General features: G+C 38.8%; 1 protein-coding gene across 2 annotated transcripts; it reads left to right on the top strand.

The window, feature by feature from the left end:
• The first annotated feature begins 705 nt into the window (after positions 1-705).
• Positions 706-13,623, top strand: TK2 (thymidine kinase 2, mitochondrial). 2 transcript variants are annotated; one of them, XM_010187621.1, is made up of 8 exons: positions 706-714; positions 3,001-3,054; positions 4,617-4,706; positions 6,221-6,294; positions 11,314-11,402; positions 11,710-11,789; positions 13,049-13,129; positions 13,525-13,623. In XM_010187621.1, exons 3-8 carry the CDS (start codon positions 4,623-4,625, stop codon positions 13,621-13,623), a joined length of 507 nt encoding a protein of 168 aa, XP_010185923.1. In that variant the 5' UTR covers positions 706-714; positions 3,001-3,054; positions 4,617-4,622. The 2 variants fall into 2 exon arrangements, with proteins under 2 accessions (XP_010185923.1, XP_010185922.1); XM_010187620.1 differs by lacking the exon at positions 3,001-3,054 and adding an exon at positions 1,563-1,637.
• Positions 13,624-19,977: the final 6,354 nt, after the last annotated feature.

The following is a 19,977-nucleotide window of genomic DNA, read 5'->3' as shown; positions in this document are numbered from 1 at the left end:
GTAGGAATGAGGAGCCGCCGTTCTCTCGCAAGCGGCAGCAGGGCTCCCCTCTTTTCTCTCCCTCGCACTGGGCAAACGCGCTTCTTCCCATTTCTTGCACGTCGTGGTCTCCGTAATTTTAGCGGTCACTCACTGGCTGTGCTGGGGGACCGAAAGTGCCTTTTTAAATTTTGGTTTGTTAAGAGTCTAGTAATCCTAGCATTGCTGCAGAAGTTTTGTATGGGCAGTTTTGAGATGTAAGGCATCTGAGTTGTTTGTCTTGGAGGTGTCTTGGAGGCCTAAAATCTTCATCCTTGCCCAGCTTTATAGCTAGGCCTGTGAAGTCTGTAACCATCGCACCATCGCTGGCCTTGCCAAATGTCATTTTTTTCCCCACTGAAAACTAACTGTGGAGCAGTAAGTGTAACAAAAATCTGCTAAAGGACATTTCACTCTTTGTAGTGTTACAGACAGGGGAGAACTTAAGCTAAAACTGTGTTAGCATATGCCACAACACGTCTGTTACATGACCCAATCATTACCTAAAAACCTTTCAGGATTGGTGATTTGGCAAATACCCACATGAGGCAATAGGGAACCTGAAATCTTCATGGAGGGGTTTCATGATAAGAGGCTCAGTACAGCTCTAAGTTATGAAGACCTCCTGGGTTGTAACTCCTGTTTATTTCCCTTCTAGATAAACATCTGATAAAAGAAGATGATAGAAAGACAGTTGTAAGTATTTGCATTTTGTTCAGAAAGCTGTAAAATGTGCAACCACTTATTTTATTACGATCTGAGGATGTGCATATGGGCAGCTGTTGGACGTGGCTGTTTTACTGACCGGTGTCGAGGTGCTGGGTCTGTTATACTGGATGTTACTTGGTGCAAACCTGCGCTTACCTGGTTCTGTAAATTGCAATAAAGTGTGAGGCATTTGCAAATTCGTATTGTGTCAGTTTGGAGTCAGTGCTGCATGTGTAGCGTTGTGGTTGCCCTATTGTTTGGTTTTTTTAATTTGGAATCTAACTGCTTTAGGCTATAAATTATTTTAAGACAGCTGAAACAGAATTCCCTTAGTTTATTTTAATTGAGCAGCTTTCTAAAAATAAAAATTTAATGCATCTTAAGGTTTAAGCGAGCTCTTTAGTGGATACTGAAATTATTACTTCAGTTGCATTTATGTTCAAAATCACTTGAAGTCTCAGGGTTGTTGGGGCAGGTAGTTGGTGGGGTACGGGAGGAGGAGCAGCAGCCCAGCAGTGACCTTCTGAAACTCCGGAGGCCATGGGAAGGGGTGGGATGTGGGAGCATGGGCAGGCAGCTGACTGCAGCGGGGAGCGGAAAGGCGGCTGCCCCTTGCTGGTGAAGAGGCAATTGGCGTGTATGTGTCAGGGAGGGAGAAAGTAGGGGTCTGCAAGGAGTCACAAAATCCAAACTGATCCCTAGTGTCTTGCTATCAAGTAGTCTATTTACATTGTAAGGAAGTAGTATGCTTGATATGGAAAGAATATATTTTTACATATACCACTTACTACTATGTAATAGCATGGTTTTAAAAAGTTGACAATGTTTTTCATCAGATATGTATCGAGGGGAACATTGCAAGTGGAAAAACAACATGCCTGGATTATTTTGCACAAACAACCAACATTGAGGTACTGGATGTACATTTCTTTGTCTTTATTTACGTCATTCAGCAGTTGCTTGTCTTGACAAAATTGACAGTTAAGTTAGAAGTGTCCTTTCCTAGGCTGATGAGAAAGGAGCAGCAGGTTGTGAGCCAGTGCACCTACTAGTTCACATATCTGTCTCCCCTCATATTTAGATCATATGTGATAAAGTACTGGATGCAAAAACATCAGTAAAACCTGTGGATTACTGTAAAGTAACAGCAGCCCGCATGGGGTGGGCATGTTTGGGCATGCTTGTTTGCTGTTTCATGCAACTTAAATCTTATATGTGTCTTATAATAAACAAAGTAAAGACAAAAGTAATGATGTAAAAATACTGATGTCCTGTAACTAAGATGGATTTTTTTTTTAAATGGAGTATCTGTTAGAATTGTTTCTGGGGATTTCTTCGACTGGGATGGTTTTGATTTCATATTGCTTGGAACAAGATTAAGGGAAAGGTAGGCTTACTGTATTTTAAACAAAATCGAGCTCAAACCTCAGCAAGCAGTTGCTTTTGTATATATCAGATATTAGTACTTTTCTCAGCAGACCTGGGAACACATTTGCTAAGTTGTAGAATTCGTCATAGAAATGTTGGGTTACCAGATGCTGGTAATGTACAGGAATGATCCTTATGGAGTAAATAACTATTAACCTGAAGGATAACAAACTCTGTTTTGCACGTAGTGCAACATTTTGTAAAAAGCTTGTTAACTTCCCAGGCTTATCAGATTCTCTTAGGCCTGGCTTTATAGGATTGCTGGAGCTTTGGACCTTGTTTGAGCTAGGTAAGTCTCCTGTGAGACCACCCATTTGGGTAGAACATTTTTGATTAATTTTGTAAAAGTTATGAATACATTTTGTTTGTTAGATCACAAAAATAAAATGAAAAGTAATAACCAAGCATTCTGATCCTCTCTTCCTCTGCTAACAGCTGTTACTCTCTGAGAAATTCATTTGTGAGGGAATGAGCAGGTTATTGAAATGCAATCAGGACTCAGCTAAGCCATTCTTTCCTTTTCATGGTACTGATTTTGACTTAAAAATGTGAAATTATATCTAGACTTGTTAGGTAATCAATCTAGTGTTTTATTTTGGGGGTTTAAAAATGCTAAAAAGATGTATAATGATACTTCTCTATCTTTTAACAGTGGTCATTATTACTTTTTGTATTATAGGATTCAGTGTTGTTTTTTGAAGAGGGATGAGCTTTCTTTCAGTACAAGTCCTGAGTACTCTGACTTACTGAATGACTATTCATTAAAAATAGTTGTAGACTTGTAGAGTCAAATTAAGTATTTGGAATGTAAAACATGTTTAACATGGAGCAATTCTTTTTAACAAGGTTTTGACAGAACCAGTGACTAAGTGGAGAAATGTTCGTGGTCATAATATCCTGGTAAGAGGCAGAAATTAATTCTATGGTTACTGTCCTTTTAGAAGGACTTGCATGAGGACTTTGTACCAATCAGCAAAACTGTTACAAAAGGTGTGGTTGTAATCTCATACAGCAAAAAATAATCACAGAAGAAGATCTTTTGCATCACAGTGCTTAGTGACATGCATCTAATAGAAACACTGCATATAAAATGTGGTTTTGGAAAGGGCTGTACCTTTTACTGGGTATGAGCTAAAGGAATTCACAGAAAGGTAAGCCCCCAGTGTGACAGTTGTTACTACTTATGCCTATTTGAAAGAAGGGAAGAGCATCTTTGCTATTAAATTATTTCAGAAAGAGAGGAGTGGACCTGATCAGTTGATACTGTTTGACTGGTGAAGGTAAGGAAAATTCAATCCGTGTGAGGTGCTGAGTGCTTCTGTTGTCTTTTGGGCAGTCATCGTTTCTTGGAACTGTTCCTCACAGGTGTGTCCCTTTGTCACAGCTGTGCTTGGAGACCACAGTCAGGGCTCTGACTACATCTGCAGATACACTTTGGCTGGGATGGTTGAAGTGGTTTCTGATGTCAGCCTTTCCTGCTTGTATGATCACCTCCACTGCAAAATTGCATTGCTGGCTGAGATGGGTATCTGTGCTCAAGCTCGTGTGGAATTTGCTGTCAGCGCAGCAGTGCGGATGCACCCCAAACCACATGTGGCCAGACGTGTATGTGATGCCACTCCTGCTAGCATAGGTCCTCTGGAAAAGTAAATTCTCCCTACTAGGAGTTGCTGATACTTTACTTTCTTATTAGTAAAGGGATGAGGCATGTTTGGCTGTGCCACACATCATCACAGCAGTCTCTGCACTTCAGAATACTTTCTCATTCTGATCTTGGGCAGGGAGAAAAGGAGGAGGTCAGATTTGTGGGCTGAAGCCATGCTGCTGACTTAAAGCTTGTCACCTCAGCAGATAGACACTGAATGATGTCTTATTTCAAGTCAGATCTTTAACCTGCTTTGCAGGATAGACCGTTGCTTGTAAATGTGTGTGTGTGGGGAATTGCAGCAGTCAGAAAGAGTGGAAGATCTGAGAACTGCTTTCAGGATCCTTTGGGAAGAACAGTTGTCTGTGTTAAAAGACACCTCTTCTGAGGCCCAGATCACACTTACTGGAAACCTGTACACATTTCCGGATGCACTGGGTGTACTGAGAGTCAATCAGTGCACACAAATAGAGTGGCAGATAAGTTTGGTTTTAATTACTAAACACATTTGAACTGTCTTAAATGAGCTGTGCCTTGGTCCTGAATGTTCCAGTTGCAGAGTAACCAATTCCTGTTGACTTCAGCAAGTGTTCCAGGTGCCTCACTTAGCGTCCATGAGGACCAGGACTGTAATTCTTATATCTGTATTCTGATCATTAAATGATCACTTAATTCTTGTCAGACCTGGTGCCAGCTGTTTTAGTGCACTTCTTTTACAAATTCTGTTATAATGCAAAAGCATGCAAAATAACCAACTTCCCTTTTTTGCTGTTTGACCAAACAAAAATGTCTGTCTTGCTTCCATCTCTAACCCCAGGGCTTAATGTACCAAGATGCATCAAGATGGGGGATAACATTACAGACTTACGTACAGCTTACAATGTTGGAGCAGCATACCAGACCAATGGTAAACAAACTTTTTTCTTTTAAGTTAAAAAAGTTAGATGCGGTTATGAGTAATAAATATTTTTAACCTTGTATCTGAAAGTTAAGATGCTGTTTGCGTCCTTTCTTTGTTCCTGCAGTGAGTATGAATTTTTATAGTGCAAAGACATTGTTGATATGCTCAACATGTGCTCCAGGAGGGGCGAAACTTCTACTTCCTACCTGCTCAACACTTTCGTTTCCTCAAACTAACACTGCTTTCTTTTGCACCATCCTAATGAGCTAGACTTGCACATACCTCTTCATCATCACATGTCAGTGACTTGTCTGTAATTGGTCTTTATGTAAATATAGCAATTTCAAACTTTAGGCAAACATTAGGTAATTTTAAAGATACTGTTGGTATTCATTCTGCTTCATGCTATTTAGCACAGATTCAGCCATTGCTTCTTGTGTTTATCCAAAATACTTCCATTAAAATTTTCTGTTGCTTCTTTTCAGATGTTTTGCATCCTTTTTGTTCTTACATTTTTTTCTTTTTTGTCTTAATTCACATATCCTACCTTTTAATCAAGATCTGTTCATTTCTCTGTCCTTCAAACACTTTTTGATACCTTCTGTGCCGAGTCTTCCATTCCCTGATCACAAGATCTGATCGCAATGCAAGTGGCACACTTATATCTTAATGATTGTTCTTGTGTTATGTTGTCTGAGCTTGTGTCAGGTCAGACTCTCAGGTCCCCACATATGATAGTGATGCCACACGTGTAATCATTAGCTTTTTGGAAGAGGTATGTCTCCAAGATAGAAATCTCATTCTGTTGCAGAAAAAGCTCATTCAGAGGTTCCTGAGGATCACCCTGCATTTCAATATGACCTTTGCTGTCATTTGCCATTTGAGCTCTGCTGGAGCACTTGTTGCTTCATGGTCATAAACGTGCAGAACACCTGGTTGGAAGGAGCTCTGTCAGGGCTGCCTTGCTCTGCAGAGGCCAGAAAGAGTCAGAAAATCTCTCTTCTCCAAACTCAAGCACTGGCTAAGGCCAGTACTTTGTCAGTTGTAATTATCTGTTTAAAAACTTCTGTTTTCTTGTTACAGTTTTTCTCATGTTAGGCCTGTGCTGTTGACACAGTAACACACCTAAAGGTGGCAACAACTGAGGTAGCAAGAGTTCCTGTTGCTCTGCAAATACCAAGGGGTTTGCTGCTGTTTTGTCTCCTTTGTTATCTTCAGCTGCTCAGTTGAATGCTTCTGCAAGTTACTTTTGAAACTTGCATGAATAACAAATTAGTTATTTAGGTGTTTAATAGTGCCATAACCATAAGTGAGATTAAGAATACTTGTTTTTTGTGGTTCCCACCCTCCCAGTAAATTTGTTTATCACAAGATCTGAAAGAACTGAAAATGTTATGCATTTCATACTATAAAGGACATGATGTGCAATATGAGCTTAAAAAGAAACAAATGTGCTGGAAAAAAGTGAACTAGCTGGTGACTGTCAAGTGGTTTCTTTTGTTTGTTTGTTTGTTTGTTAGATTTCCCCTATAAGAATGATGGAGCGATCAATTCACAGTGCAAAATACATTTTTGTAGAAAATTTGTATCGAAGGTATGGTATATGGTTTTCTGCTTTACTTCCTTAGCTTAATTAGATTTAAAAAAATATATATATATAATTGACTGATGATTTTTTTGGTAATTTGCATCTAAGTGATCTGTGAGATCTGTCAGTTCTGTGTTGGAGTGGCAGTGTGTTTTGTCCAGGATGTGCTGGCTACTGGCAGAATAAAATCTGTAGGACGTGGGCCAGGTGAGAGCCCTTTTCAGAAGTACTCTTGTGTATTTAGAACATCTTGTTATTGAGAACACCATGTATTGATGTTATCTGCTCTCCAGCTGAATACAAAAGTCTTGCTTAAATCAAAGCAAACACATACTGAACTGGTAAAAAGCCATGAGAATATAAAGAATACCACTGTAGGAGGGAAAGAACTAGGTAGTGTTACCCAACCTAACGTCCAGGATAGGCATTTCTTGCAAGCAGGAACTCTGGTTATGTGCTGTTGCTCAGAATCAGGATTCATAAGGTCAAATAGACTGCAGACCTTCATAGGTTTCTGACTAAAGAAAGAACAAGAGCTGTTTGTCTATAAATGTCACTTTCTGAATCGGGTCCCCACCCCCAGGTGTGCTTGGGCCAGAGGTAGAGCAATTGGGCATAACCTGGGCTATTTAGTTCTGGGGGAATAAGACTGTGGCCTGAAACAGAAAAAAGCATTTATTATCTGAGTGATGTATAACTTGTCCATCCCATACTAATAAAAATCGTGCAGTAATTGGCACTGACTTAGGGTTGGGTGGATTTTTTTTGTTTGTTTTGTTTAGAAAGCTGACCTTATATTGAGAAGTGTTTGTAACAGATTGTTTTAATGGATTTTCCAGTGGTTTCAAGGGACAAAGCCAGTTTCTTGCCCCTGTCTGCAGGGAGACTGTATGCCACAAGATGGCATCCACGCTCCAAGTCTGTTAACTGGAACTGCTTTGACAGTTGAGAGAGACACAGGAAGATGTGAGGCAAACAGAGACATTATTTATCCCACTCTGTGTACAGTGCAGATGCACTGGAATGTCTGTCTTGGTTTTAATTACTGACTTTTTTTTCATTGTAGACAAAATGATTTTGTCCCAAAGACTCAGAACTTTGTTGCTACGAGACTGTCTCTTGTGTCAACTCTTATGTATTAATTTTGTAATAACATTTTTAAGACCATCTAAGGTGTTTTGTGGCTTCAGCACCTTTTGATGTTGGATGGAACGCATTTCCTTTTTTTGTTACAACAAACTAGAAAGTAGCTGATGCTACCAATAGCAAACCAAAATATGACATAAGGGTGTATAAAAGGATTATGAAGAAAACAAGGGAAAAATTGGGCTGTATGAAAATAGCCATTTTGAGTCACATTAAAGAAATAAGTAAACGTGTCCTCCCTCATATCCTGTCTGTAGTGGTGGTCAGAAGTAGCTCAAAAGAGTTGAAGAACAGGGTAAACATATGTGATAATTTCTGAGTGTATCCAGGAATGTGCAGTTTTGGGACTTCCTTATTCAGCAGTGTTTCTCTGTATTTACTAACCCACAGGAAATTTCTTTTCCATGAAACTGTCCAGTCTCCCCCCAAGCCAATGTAAAACTTTAGTTTCCAGGATGTCATGTGGCAAGCAGTGCTATAGCTTTACTCCATGTTGGTTGATCACTGCTCTGTTCTTACGTGTCATAGTTCTTTAAATATTGTCTAGACTTGTCTCAAAACCCAATACTTCTGTTTACAGGAAAGAAAAGACGGGATGATAATGGGAGTATGGAAATAGTAGTAACCACAACTACAGTAGAAACGAAGTCCATTTCAGAGTTCTGAAAGCACATGAAATCTCACACTAGGAGAAAGTATTGTAATGTAGAGGCAGTACACCTCTGACTTTAAACAATTACTGCAGAGCCCATATTAGGGGGTAAGGAAAGTTGTCTTAGTAACTGCAGGTTTGTTCATCTGCCTCACTATTTAGTGAAACTACAGAACAAATGAAGAAGGGAATAATAAAGCTCCGGACTAAAATGTAAAGTCAGTGACCAACACCACGTCATGTTAGTCTAATCTAGTAATTGTGTTTTGTAACTTCTTCCCCGCCCCCCAAACAAAGGCATTCTTGAATGGAAGTTATGTATTTATCAAGGAGGTTTGGGAAGACTTTCCCGAATGATTATTCGTAGGTGCAGAAGTTGGCGTTGTGACAGGAAATCCCATAGAAAGGAGATATTGTAAGGGGATGTATCAGGGTGGAAGGAGGTTACTCATGCTGGATCAGCCTTTGGATTGGTGCTTTGGTACAAAGGGAGAGAGTATGCCAATAAATTTTGTCATTCAATTGAATAGGCAACAGCCGTTTCAACCATAAGATGAAAGACTGTAAGTTGAAAAGCAGAAAAAGAAAGTAATCTTTTTTAGATTTATAGATGAATTAAAATTGATCACAGATTAACTCTAAATACTACTTGTGTAGTCCAGAGAAGAGGAAGTGTGACTCTTGAAAGTAAAGGGCTTCCAGAAGGGAGATGGAAATATTGGTGCTTTTGTACATAGCTTTTATGAGAGCTTTTTGACATTATTTTTTACACTCCTAACTGCTTATTCATGATCTAGGAACTAAAACTGAAACAGGTGTAATGGTGAGATACTGGCATGATCAAAGGAATGGAAAGCCTGACAAAACAGCTTGCCATATTTGTATAGAAAAGTTGGGAGAATACACTTGTCACCTATGGGCACACTGGGTGCAAACACAAAAAATGGGACTTAGTGAAATTGGAAGACCATAATAACAAAAGAGTAATTAGATACAGAATGGCTGTGGATACATTAAGGGCTGAAAATTAGAAGAGAGTGTCTTAGCCATCAGAGGAACAAAGAGAAAATAGAAACTACATTTGATACTTTCATGTAGAAGGATAATAGTGCCCTGTGGCAGGGAAAAGGCCCTATAATTTAAATTGCTTCCTTCCTGTGCTGTGTGTTTCCTATAAGGAATCTCGTGTTTCTGTAGGGGAATGATCTGAATTCTTGTGTAGGTTAAGTCAACATGCAAAAATAATGCGGAGGACACAGGGGAGGTTGCCCATTGTAGAAACTGAGTTATGCCTGTCTGATTGAAGGTCTGGAAAACAAAACTGACCTGACATATCTTTTAAAGTTTGCTGAAAATGTTCTCAACAATCCACTCAGGCTGCAGCTATTCAACAGGTACCTTCAGAAAAGGGATCGTTGAATAGCTGTATGGAAGGCATTTTCCCACTAAAAGAATGTAAAAATGAAATAGAACTTTTTAATTCAAAACAAGACTCAAACGGAATGGGATAAGCATCCTGCAAAGAGCAGAGGTTATTTTCTGCTTTCTTTTTAGTAAAAGAAGGTATTGCTTAGGGTTCCAGTCTTAAAGATGGAGAAGAATCCCTTATCTCTACTCTACAGAGAATTATTAGTTTATGCAAGGGAGGAAGAGCTGTGGGAATATCAGAAATACCAGCTCTTCTTTGATCCGATGTCACTCAGTATTTGTGTTTTGGCTTTGCAGGCTTTTTCCCAGAGAGAGAAATAGAGTAAGATTTACGACAATGATGGAAGGCTTAAATTGTGAGCAATTACTATGAGCTTCTCCACCATGCACAGATATGTGTGAGTGTCTGAGTTGTTACTGCAGTTGCACAGCTGAGCTTAGCACTGAAAGACACGCTCGTGTTAGGTGTAAAATTGTAGAAGAATTTTAAATGTGTGCACGTGAGTATGCATGATACGTTACAGGGTAAGCACTAGCAATTCCCATTTGAGTTCATAGTTAGTTATGATCTAAAGCTTGTTCCATTTGTGTTTAACTTTACTTGGTACAAGTCAAACGTCAGCAAACTTCAGGGATGAAAACGCCCTTCAGTGCCTTTTACAGCACATACACTGATGGATACATTGGAAGAATAGCAGTGAATTGTGTTATCCCATTTCTTGTGTGCTTTGGGGGGCAAGATATTCAGCTGGATGGCAGATAAGAATGGAATACTGGTTTTGCTTTCTTGCATACTCAAGTGCAAATATCTTTCTGGATTGTCTTTATTCAGTTTTGCCAGTTATCAAAACATGTTGCCAGGAGAACAGTTGAGAAATCTGTGGAATCTTCACTATTTAAAATGTTGCAGCTGGTCTTGATCATTCAGCTGGAGAGGACAGGAGCCTCTCAACCCCATTTCTTTATGTTTCTATTGGAAAAAGAGTGGGGAGTATGTGTTGTTATCACTAGTTTTGAAGACAGAATAATGTAGAACTAGTGATATTTGTTTAGGAATATGGAAATACCTGAAAATTCTGATACTAGTCAAAACATAATGTGTGATTCTTAATAGATCATCTGTAGACTCCCTTTTACATGAGTTGTTTGGTGTTTTATTATTCTTGCTGAGATAACATTGGGACGGTTGTGTCCAATATTGTCTATGATCTCGGAATGCAGAGCTCAAATTGAGTGTGTTGAATATTTCAGTACTCTTTCCACAAGTATTTCTTAGAGTGGGAATAGATTTTATTTACAGAGTGTAGTTTTTTTTTCACTGCTCTTTACTATGGCTTCTGTAATGAATTGTCAGTGCTGCTTCGTAAATCAAGCCTTTCCTGGGACTTGCACTGCAGTAGTTCAGATATATTTGAAATGATCCTGATATAAAGAACTTGAGCAATAAATACCATTGACACCAATTTCTTGTTACTGTATAAATGTCAACATGGTAATGTTTTTCTTCTTAGTCAACAAGTAATGATTCCTTAACTGTAGTGGGAAAAACAAGATATGTAACTGTTAATAGCAGAAACTTTGTGTTAGTAACTACTCTTTTTTGTTAGAGATTTGGTCTTTCTATTTTATAAACAGTTCTTTATGAGACCTTGAATTTGGGTGGCCGTATTATTGGTCTTGTTTTCATTTCACATATGCTGGAGTAAATTGGGAGTAATTCTGGTCAGGTGAAAAAAAGGAGAGTTTGGAATTGAACTGTGCATGCTGTTCAGTGAGTGATGGCTTTTATGTTTATTCAGTGGAAAAATGCCAGAGGTGGATTATGTTGTCCTAACGGAATGGTTTGACTGGATCCTGAACAACACTGATGTTTCGGTTGATTTGATAGGTAAAATTTTGATGAGATCTGGAGGGGCATGTTTGGGGGTGGGTTTCCTTACTGGGAGTGAAAATAATTCTTGTTTCTTGGGTCATAAATAATCTTATTATTCAGTATGATAGTGGTTGCAATGTGTAGCATCAGACAACATGAATTTGTGGATGGTTCATGGATTGATTAACAGTAATGCCAAAGGGGAGGTTCAGCTGGTGGTACCCACGTCAGGATTCTTTCCTTCTGCAGTTTGTGAAGTAAGTTTCTTCTTTGCTTTTAAAGCTGATCCCATACATAACTATTGTAATTTTTGTTATGGCAGTTTATCTGCAGACTTCGCCTGATGTTTGTTATGAGAGGTTAAAGAGAAGATGCAGAGAAGAGGAAAAGATCATTCCTCTGGTAAGGAGTTCCTTCGATATATGTGGGTACAATGAACTTTAAAAACATAATGGTTTCAATCTAAACACTAAAATCATACCCTGAGTGCACTGCCAAAATGCAGTACAGCTGTTTCCACTGCAAGCTAAAACATCAGTATTTAATTTTATTTCATAAAAATGTTCTATCATGCACACTGACTTTCCCAAGTGTTATGTTTTAGTAATCAGTGTACTACAGCTGACTGTTTAGGTGGGGTATTAATCAACTGTTCATCTCCTGTAAGATGTAAAAATGCAATTGCTTTTGTGTCATTAAATGACATAAAGGCACTCAGTTGAAACACGAATACCTGTGCGTGCATGTGCTGACGATTTACATGGGCGCTTTGTTGTCTGCTGTTACTGAGGTGTTTATGCATGAAAAAAGTCTGCTTGTGTCTGAAAACAAGCAACTTCTTGAAAATTGTTAGCATGGGAATCTGCTTGAAAATAAACTGTAGTAACTGAATGATCACTTTCTGTGTCACAGTCTACTGAATGGCCCTTCATTAAACAAATTTTCTCCTAAAGAAAGCCTAACCAGAAATAAATGTAATTACAGAATTGTATACATATTGTATAGTACAAAGGTATCCCCAGTGTTGAGTAGTTCTGCAGAAGCAATGATCCATTGAAGATGCATGCAAAGAGCTAAAGTTTGGGCCACATGAAATTTTGCCTTGGAGAATAAATCCTCAGTGTAATGGATTTGAAGAGACATTGTGTTACTTCGCAGCTCTACTGGGGGATAGGGGGAGCAGCTATGAATGAAAAATGTTAACTGGTCTCCATGAAAAAACCTAATAGTTGATGACAGGCAGAAGTGCTTTTAGAGGAAATCGAGTCAGAGTTAGGAGAAAGCGAACCGAGAGTTTTAAGAAAACGTATTGACACAGAAAGTGCCTTCAATACATCCTCTTTGCTGTTTTGCCCTTTTTGTCCTTCTCTTTGTTATATTTTTCTCCGTAAAATCTTTGGCTAGATTATACCTATGGGAGAGAAACATGGTTCTTGATCTTAAAAGGAGCTGAGAGCCCTGTGCTCCTGTAAGCTCTGTGTCTTTGAGGTTCTTCATGGAGTAAAACCTTACACTGGGAATTAATTTTTATCAGAAACCTTTTGATGGTTTTTATTTTGATGGTGGCTTTTTATACAGTACTTAACTATTTACCAAATATATCAAAATCGCAGTGTGTTTTATCCCTGGGCATATGTGTTATTTAAATGCCTCTTTTCTAGAAATATTTAGAAGCTATTCATCAGCTCTACGAAGAGTGGCTCATTAGACATACACTGTTTAAAGTTTCCTGCCCTGTGCTTGTGAGTATTATTTTAAGTTTTAACTGATTAAGCATATGGAGGATTGCACTCTGCAAATATTAAGGGTATTATTTAGTGGTAAAGGTAAATAAATCTGCTTTTCCAGTAACTCTTGGAGAATGAAAACCTCAGAAAAATGTTTACAACTATCCATATTGTAGCACGTAAAAGTCTGGTTTTCAATGTCTGATGGAATTTGAGGCTCTGTTCACTGTGATTGCAGGATCAGACATGTGGCCTTTCAATGAATGCTAAATTCTGAGCAGAAAGGTAATTGGACAGATCTCTAGGAGTGTATCGGTTTGGCTTCAGTGGTAGTCCTGTTCTATTTTGCTCAAAAGCAATCATGTTTCATGGTGTCAATTACTTCTAATGTTCATTTTCTTCTTTTCAAGGTTATTGGAGCTGACCATGACATGCAGAAAATGATAGAAAAGTATGAAGAAAACCGGGACCAAATATTAAACCCATATAATATGCAACACCATTTATAAAAGCCTGTGGTTGCTGTATTTAAAAAAAACAACCATGCTTATGAAGTCTGATTTGGGGGCAATTTTGAGTATTTTTACTATTTCTAGATATAATGGGTTTTGCTTTTGTATTATGCTTTGTAGAATGTTGTGAACTTACTGCTATGGAGTGTTCAGAAATAAGTCACAAACAGAATATAGACCAATTCCCTTTCATGTTTTTGGGTTCTCCATCAGATATACTATGTCAGTTCCATTCAGCTAAAATACAGCTGTTTCTCCCATCTTCCACTTTACTGCTGCTTCCTATACAGAACCTAAATTTCTTCTATTCTGCCCCCAACAAAGACTACGCCATTTTTGTAATTTGAAAGAAATGTTCCATACAGGAGGTGGGATGTCCTATTTTATTATAATAGGAAGCAAATGAAGTGCATTAAGTTAAAGCAGCTTTGTCTTACAAGGTTGAAGTAGGGGGGATCTCGCTCTAATCCTCCCTACAGTAGTGCAGTTTCACTGAATTCAGTTAGTTTATTCTGCTTTACATGAAATCATTGTATAGCTGTAGTTCTGAAGATAACTATGCACCAGGGTAGTCCCACTGAATTCAGTGGCAAAAAAAAAAAGAGTCACTGTTTTGGTAAGTGATTTCAGAATGGCTCTGAGGCTTTTTTTAAGCCAGGTTTTTAAAAGGGCTTATTTCTCTCTAGTGTTCATGAAATCCCTGGCCATACCATGGCTGAGTTGAGAACTAGTGAAAATACAAGGTGCACACAACTGTATTTGCTGTTCCTTTCAAATGGTTATAAAAAAACCTGGAATTGGTTTCTTAACTATTTTGTATTCTTTGATTGTACTTTTTATATAAGGAAAAATACAGATGGTTCTTTGGGTTTGTATCTTGAGCAGTTTATTGTAACTTAAAAGTACTTAGGTGAGTAGCAAAGCATAGCAAAGGTTTCACAGAATCACAGAATATTAGGAGTTGGAAGGGACCTCATTCTTGCACTTGTTAGCTAAAGTGTTGAGTTCATCTTAATTTCTGCTTTATCCTCTTGAGTGTTGTCTTCAAGATAATCCTTCTAATGCAGCACTTCTGACTGTTTCCACATTACTTTTTCTGTTTAGTTTGAGGGGAATGATTCCTGAACTACAGTATGTAACGTTTTTTTTTTCCATAATAGTTTTTGTTTAGTTGGAGTGAGCAAGGTTAGCAGTGCTTTAAAACATACATTAGTGTAGTTGAGCATCTGTCATAGCTTTGTAGTGAATACTCCTAAAAATGGCTAATGTCCAAGACTTTAGTTAGTACTTTGATCACTTATTACAGACGTTTGTCTGTAGCTTGTTGGAGGATATAAATTTTCGGTTACTTTCCATGTTTCACCTTATCTTGAACAATATCTGATAGTATCACTTTTGTACATCACTGCTTTATTGTGTAGTTTTGTGGCAGCTGGTTTTGTGGTATGCCTGAAAATAACTGTATGGAAATGACCACACCATTTTGCAAGCCAGGCAATGCAGTTCATTTCTTGTTATTTGCATCTGGTGGGATATTTTTTCCAAATCAGTACATGTTAATAATGATCAGAGAGCATTTCCTAGTGAAGTACTAAAGCTTGTGAACTCAGTACTGCCATTCTGTTGTTCTGTTGCAAAGCTTGAGAGTTCTAGCCTAAAAATAAGAGATTGCATTTTAAGTTATTATATTACTTATTCAAGCTTTTTCTTCTGTAGAAGACTAAAAGAACTATTTCTTTGGAAACAGCCCTGTAAATCTGAAGTTCACTTATCTGCAGCTTGTTCTTAATTCTAATTTCATTACAGGTTGTAGAAGCCAAGGATGTATATTTTGCACAGTCCAGAAAAGAGCACCTAATTGTTTTGTACAGAGAACCTTACAGTATAAAGAATCTCGCTGTTATCTTCCAGCTTTTGAAACCAGTAATGCTTTTTGGTCAGATTTTTTTCCTCTTCATTGTATCAAAACAGTAGTTTGGATGTGGGTTATTGATATTTATAATTACAATGGACTATAGAGGAATAATGTCTATAACTTATTTATTAAAATTTACAGATGCAGTGGCTACAGGGAACATGTTTCTTTTATGTTTTGCTCTCTTAATTTTCATGTATAGCTTTTCATATACAGGAAGGTTGGGGTATTTAATGACAGCTGGGAACAAAACCAAACCGGTTGCTTGTGACGTCATAAATATGAAATGTTTTCAGTGTGATATAGATGTGCAGATAAAAACTATAGTAATCATAAATAGCTCTTTTTAAAGCCTGGAATTTGCTTTTGTTTTCTGAAATTTTTCAGTTGATGTAGGGGAAAAAAGGCAATCAGAATTATTTTGATAAATACTTTCTTCCTTTTATGACTGTCTAAGAAGCAGTTATTGAGTAGCAAGTTGCAAAATACCACAGCAGGTACTGTTTCTGCAGGCAGAATGAACTTCAGTACCAGTGGAATGGATCACATAGACAAGCTGCCACTTCTTGGCTGTTTCAATTTGGTCCATAAGTTGGATGGAGCCTATACTTGTCGAGTGAACTGTACATAACTGGTTTTGCATAACTGGAATACATGAGATGAGTAAAAATGGCATTTTTAAAATTACTTGTCACGAGTTCCGGATCTACACTATGTGTGAAAAGTGATTACTTTGTTTTGTATTGTCTTGTCTTTACTGCATACTTAATCTACAGATGATGTCTTCTCCAGACTTTGGTATTTACTTTGTCCTGCTGAAGGTGACTTAACAAATCAGTAATATCTGGGAGCAGCAAATGAATTTATTTGAAATAAGAGACTGGAAAAAAATTAAAATGTTCAGCAGTTGCATTCTCTTAGCCTGGCCTTTTGTGTATTTCTTCTAGCATGGGAAGCGTGTTTAGGAGATCTTGTTTGATTAAACATTTGGAGGTGACTGTCCAAACCTGCAGATCTCAAGAAACCTTGACGGTTGTTTTCACCGGTGTAATCAGCACACAGAACTACTGCCAACACTAGGATATAATCCAGCATCTCTCAAGTGCACTTCCTCCTGCAGACTGTAGGGAGTGGTGAAGTCCCTCTCCTGAATAATGGCTCTCCTAACAAGTTTCTGTCCAGTTTCAGGACTTGGAGAATCTAGTGCTTCTTGTAGCATATGAAGGTTTAAGTAAACATTGTGCATTTCTAAAGCAGGATAGTCAGGTGAGAATTATGGTGGTGGTCCTCCCTCGTCCCCAGGCACGTGAGGGGGTTGACAAAAAAAGTCGCAAGCATTTTTGAATGAAAAGTAGTTTCAGATTAATTCTTACATAAGAGAAATGTAGTCTTCTGTCTAGTCCAGGTGGATCTTTTCATTGATCATTTATCACTTTTTAAAGAGGCTGGCATGCAATAGTTATTTGTGCTGTATTGGGATCAAGGCACCATTTTGCAGTGCTGTGTAAACATCCAAGAGTGATCTCTAAGCACATACAGATGTTCACTAAGGAGAGTGACAGAATGGAGAAGCTGTGTTTGTAACCTGTGTATTGCATACATACTACTTGAGTTTGTTTATTTTTATGCCAGAAGTCTTTGAGATGAATCCTTTGCTCTACCATAGAACCCCTTCCCTGGTAACAGTGATGCATTCCTCCTGTGCATCCCCCAGAAAAAGTACTGAGCTGTTTGGACTTAGTACACTGCTCCGCACGTCACTGTGCTCCATCCCAGTCCTAATTTCAATTTTTTACTATGTAATGCTGTCCAATGAGCCTTTAATCAGCTATCTCATTTAAGAGAGCTGTGGCACTTAATTTCCAGGGTGGGATCTTTAGCTGTGGTGCTGGTTACTGTATTCTGCTAGTGTTTAGGTACGACTAAGGTTAAAAAAGATAAGGCAGTGTTTAAGAAGTTGTCTCTACTGTTCAGAGCCATCTCACCACAAAAAGCCATGTATCTTCATCAGTGCTCTGCAAGCCCATGCTCGTCTCTCTCAGGTATGCTTGCTTTGTCTTGGGGAATTGTTTGTTTAGGACCAGGATTTGTAATTCGAAAGCAAATTGCAATTTTCATTTAGTGTCTGCATGTTTTCCAGTTGCATGGGTGGTTTTTTGTTTGATATCTTAACACTGAAATTTGATTTTCATTCTTGGCTTTAAAAACAGTTCTAAAACTAAGTTATGCTTCTTGAGCACCTTGGCTCCAGACAGGGCAAGGGTGTATGTGTGATACGAATGTTAAGAGACGCAGTGTGGAGAGGCTGTGCGAGTGCATATCACCCAGCTACCAGGTCTGCTGCCAGAGCTCTGTGTCTGCACCTATCAAAAGAGAATTTCTCTAATCCAAGGCTTGGGAGAGCTGAGCCATTCAAAGTGGTTGTGTGTAGCATATAAATTTGGGAACAGAATTGGCCTTATGTCTCTGTGATGGAAAGACATCCAATCAGTCAGTAAATCCCATTCAATTCACAATCAGGACCAGCTGTAGCACAATTAAAGCTGACAGCTCACCAGAGGACAGGCATACATTTCACAAACACAAATCACCTTCCTTTAGAAAGGGGCCCCAGCAGCCCTCTTGCTGGCTCAGTGCTGTTTGAGTGGTTACTACCAACAGGGACAGGAGGGCACTGCAGATGGGATCAGAAATCTTATGGTCCCTTTTGTCTGTCCCCCTTCTCAGGTCTGACTGTATTTACAACTAGGATTTTAAACCCAGTTCCACCTTACTCATGTGGAAGTGGCTGCACAAAGGACTGCAGCCTAAGGCCTATTAAATATGACTTACCTCTTATTTTGGCAGGTTTTCAAATCCTGACTCTTCACAAGCATCTAATTCTAAAGCAGTTGTGTCTTGAGACCCCAAAAATTTGCAAATACAAAAGTAGTTTCTAGTACAAGACCTCAAAACCTTACCATTTGTACAGGAAGAGAAATTCATGTTCTTGCAGCAGTAAGAAACTCGGATGAAAATATCCATAAAACTTTTAAGTGCACAGTAGCTCTCCCTACTTAGGCAGGCAGAACATTTACCAGTCCTGGCCAATCTGCCCTAAAGAGGAGAGTCTTCCTCAATCCAGGTAATCAGACATGAACAAAATGTAGATTCTCAGAACATGGCCATTTTATATTCAATAAATCTTGTGCAGTGTAACTGTTAAGTCTGGACATTGTTCAGAAACAAAAAAATATATTGATACTTCTTACCATTACTATCTCCACAAGTGTCCCTGTGACTTGGTAGAGCTGTGGACTGTGGAGCTCTGTTAGCAAGTGAGAGCTATGCTTCCTCACTTCTGAAAGACCCTCTGTATTATTTTGTTTTCCCCATGTGAGGTTGTCCGTAAGTTCCTGGACATGGAAGATGCTGGTCCAAAACTCTGCTCAAACAGAGGCAAAGTGAAGATCTCCGTCTCCTGTATGCCAGGTACCATGAGGACAGAAGCAATTCTGCACAGGCCCATGGCAGAAGTTTAGTGAAGACTTAAAAGAGTGTTTCTCACAGTAGATGTTAACTGAACAAGTTTAATGAACCCAGCACTATGGCATTAATGGAGTTAGATGCCCAAGATGGTGTGCTTTCAAGTGATAGCCTGTAGTTTCCTTTTGTATTGGTTGCTTATGTGTAAGTTGCTGTTAAATACTTTTCCTCATATAGCTACCATAAAGATAAAAATGGGATGTTAGATATATGAATCCTGTAGTACTGGTGGTCATCTACGTAGGAGACATCTTCATTTGTGATGAGAAGGGGGTTTGCAGTTTTAAATCAGTTCCTGAATAATTGACAAAATATGAGATTTAAACCACATAATTTTAATAACCCCCACAGGGGGAAAATATAGCATATAAAACCCAAAATGGTTAGGAAGAACAGATAGGTACTTCAAAGAAGAGCGAGGAGGTTGTGGTGGGTTGACCCAGCCAGCAGCTAAGCATGTACACAGCTGCTTGCTCCCCGCTTCCCCAGCAGGACAGGGGACAATAGGAAAAGCAAAATCCAGAGAGCTTTGGGGTCAAGACAGAGGTTTAATAAGTGAAGGGGAACAAGTGATGAAATGGGAGGAACTCGCAGCCTCCCACAAGTAGACCCATGACCATCCAGTCTGAGCACGGCCACCTTAGTAGACAAAATATACTCCTCCACCTTCTGCTACCCCAGTTCTACTGTGGAGCATGGTATTATATGGTTTGTTGTGTCACTTTGGCCAGTTCTTGTCAGCTGTCCCAGCTGTGTCCTCTCCCAGTTACTCATTAGGGGGTGGGTGAGGTATAGTTAGAAAAAAAGAGAAAGCTGTGACCACTGCTCAGCAATAGCCAAAACTGTGTATAATTAACAATTTTAGCCACAACTCCCAAACACACCACCCCAGGGGCTGCTATAAAGTAATC

This window comes from Mesitornis unicolor, unplaced genomic scaffold (genome assembly GCF_000695765.1).
Source record: "Mesitornis unicolor isolate BGI_N332 unplaced genomic scaffold, ASM69576v1 scaffold49216, whole genome shotgun sequence".
NCBI classification, from domain to species: domain Eukaryota; kingdom Metazoa; phylum Chordata; class Aves; order Mesitornithiformes; family Mesitornithidae; genus Mesitornis; species Mesitornis unicolor.
The sequence above is the reverse complement of the archived record's forward strand: the minus strand, read 5'-3'. Positions and strand labels throughout refer to the sequence as shown.

Bases quoted from the DNA above. Each gene is read 5' to 3' on its own strand.
- TK2 (XM_010187621.1), top strand. From the start codon at position 4,623: ATGTACCAAGATGCATCAAGATGGGGGATAACATTACAGACTTACGTA. The intron at 6,295-11,313 runs GTATGGTATATG...ATGTTTATTCAG, and splicing joins GTAGAAAATTTGTATCGAAG to TGGAAAAATGCCAGAGGTGG. The intron at 13,130-13,524 runs GTGAGTATTATT...CTTCTTTTCAAG, and splicing joins AAGTTTCCTGCCCTGTGCTT to GTTATTGGAGCTGACCATGA.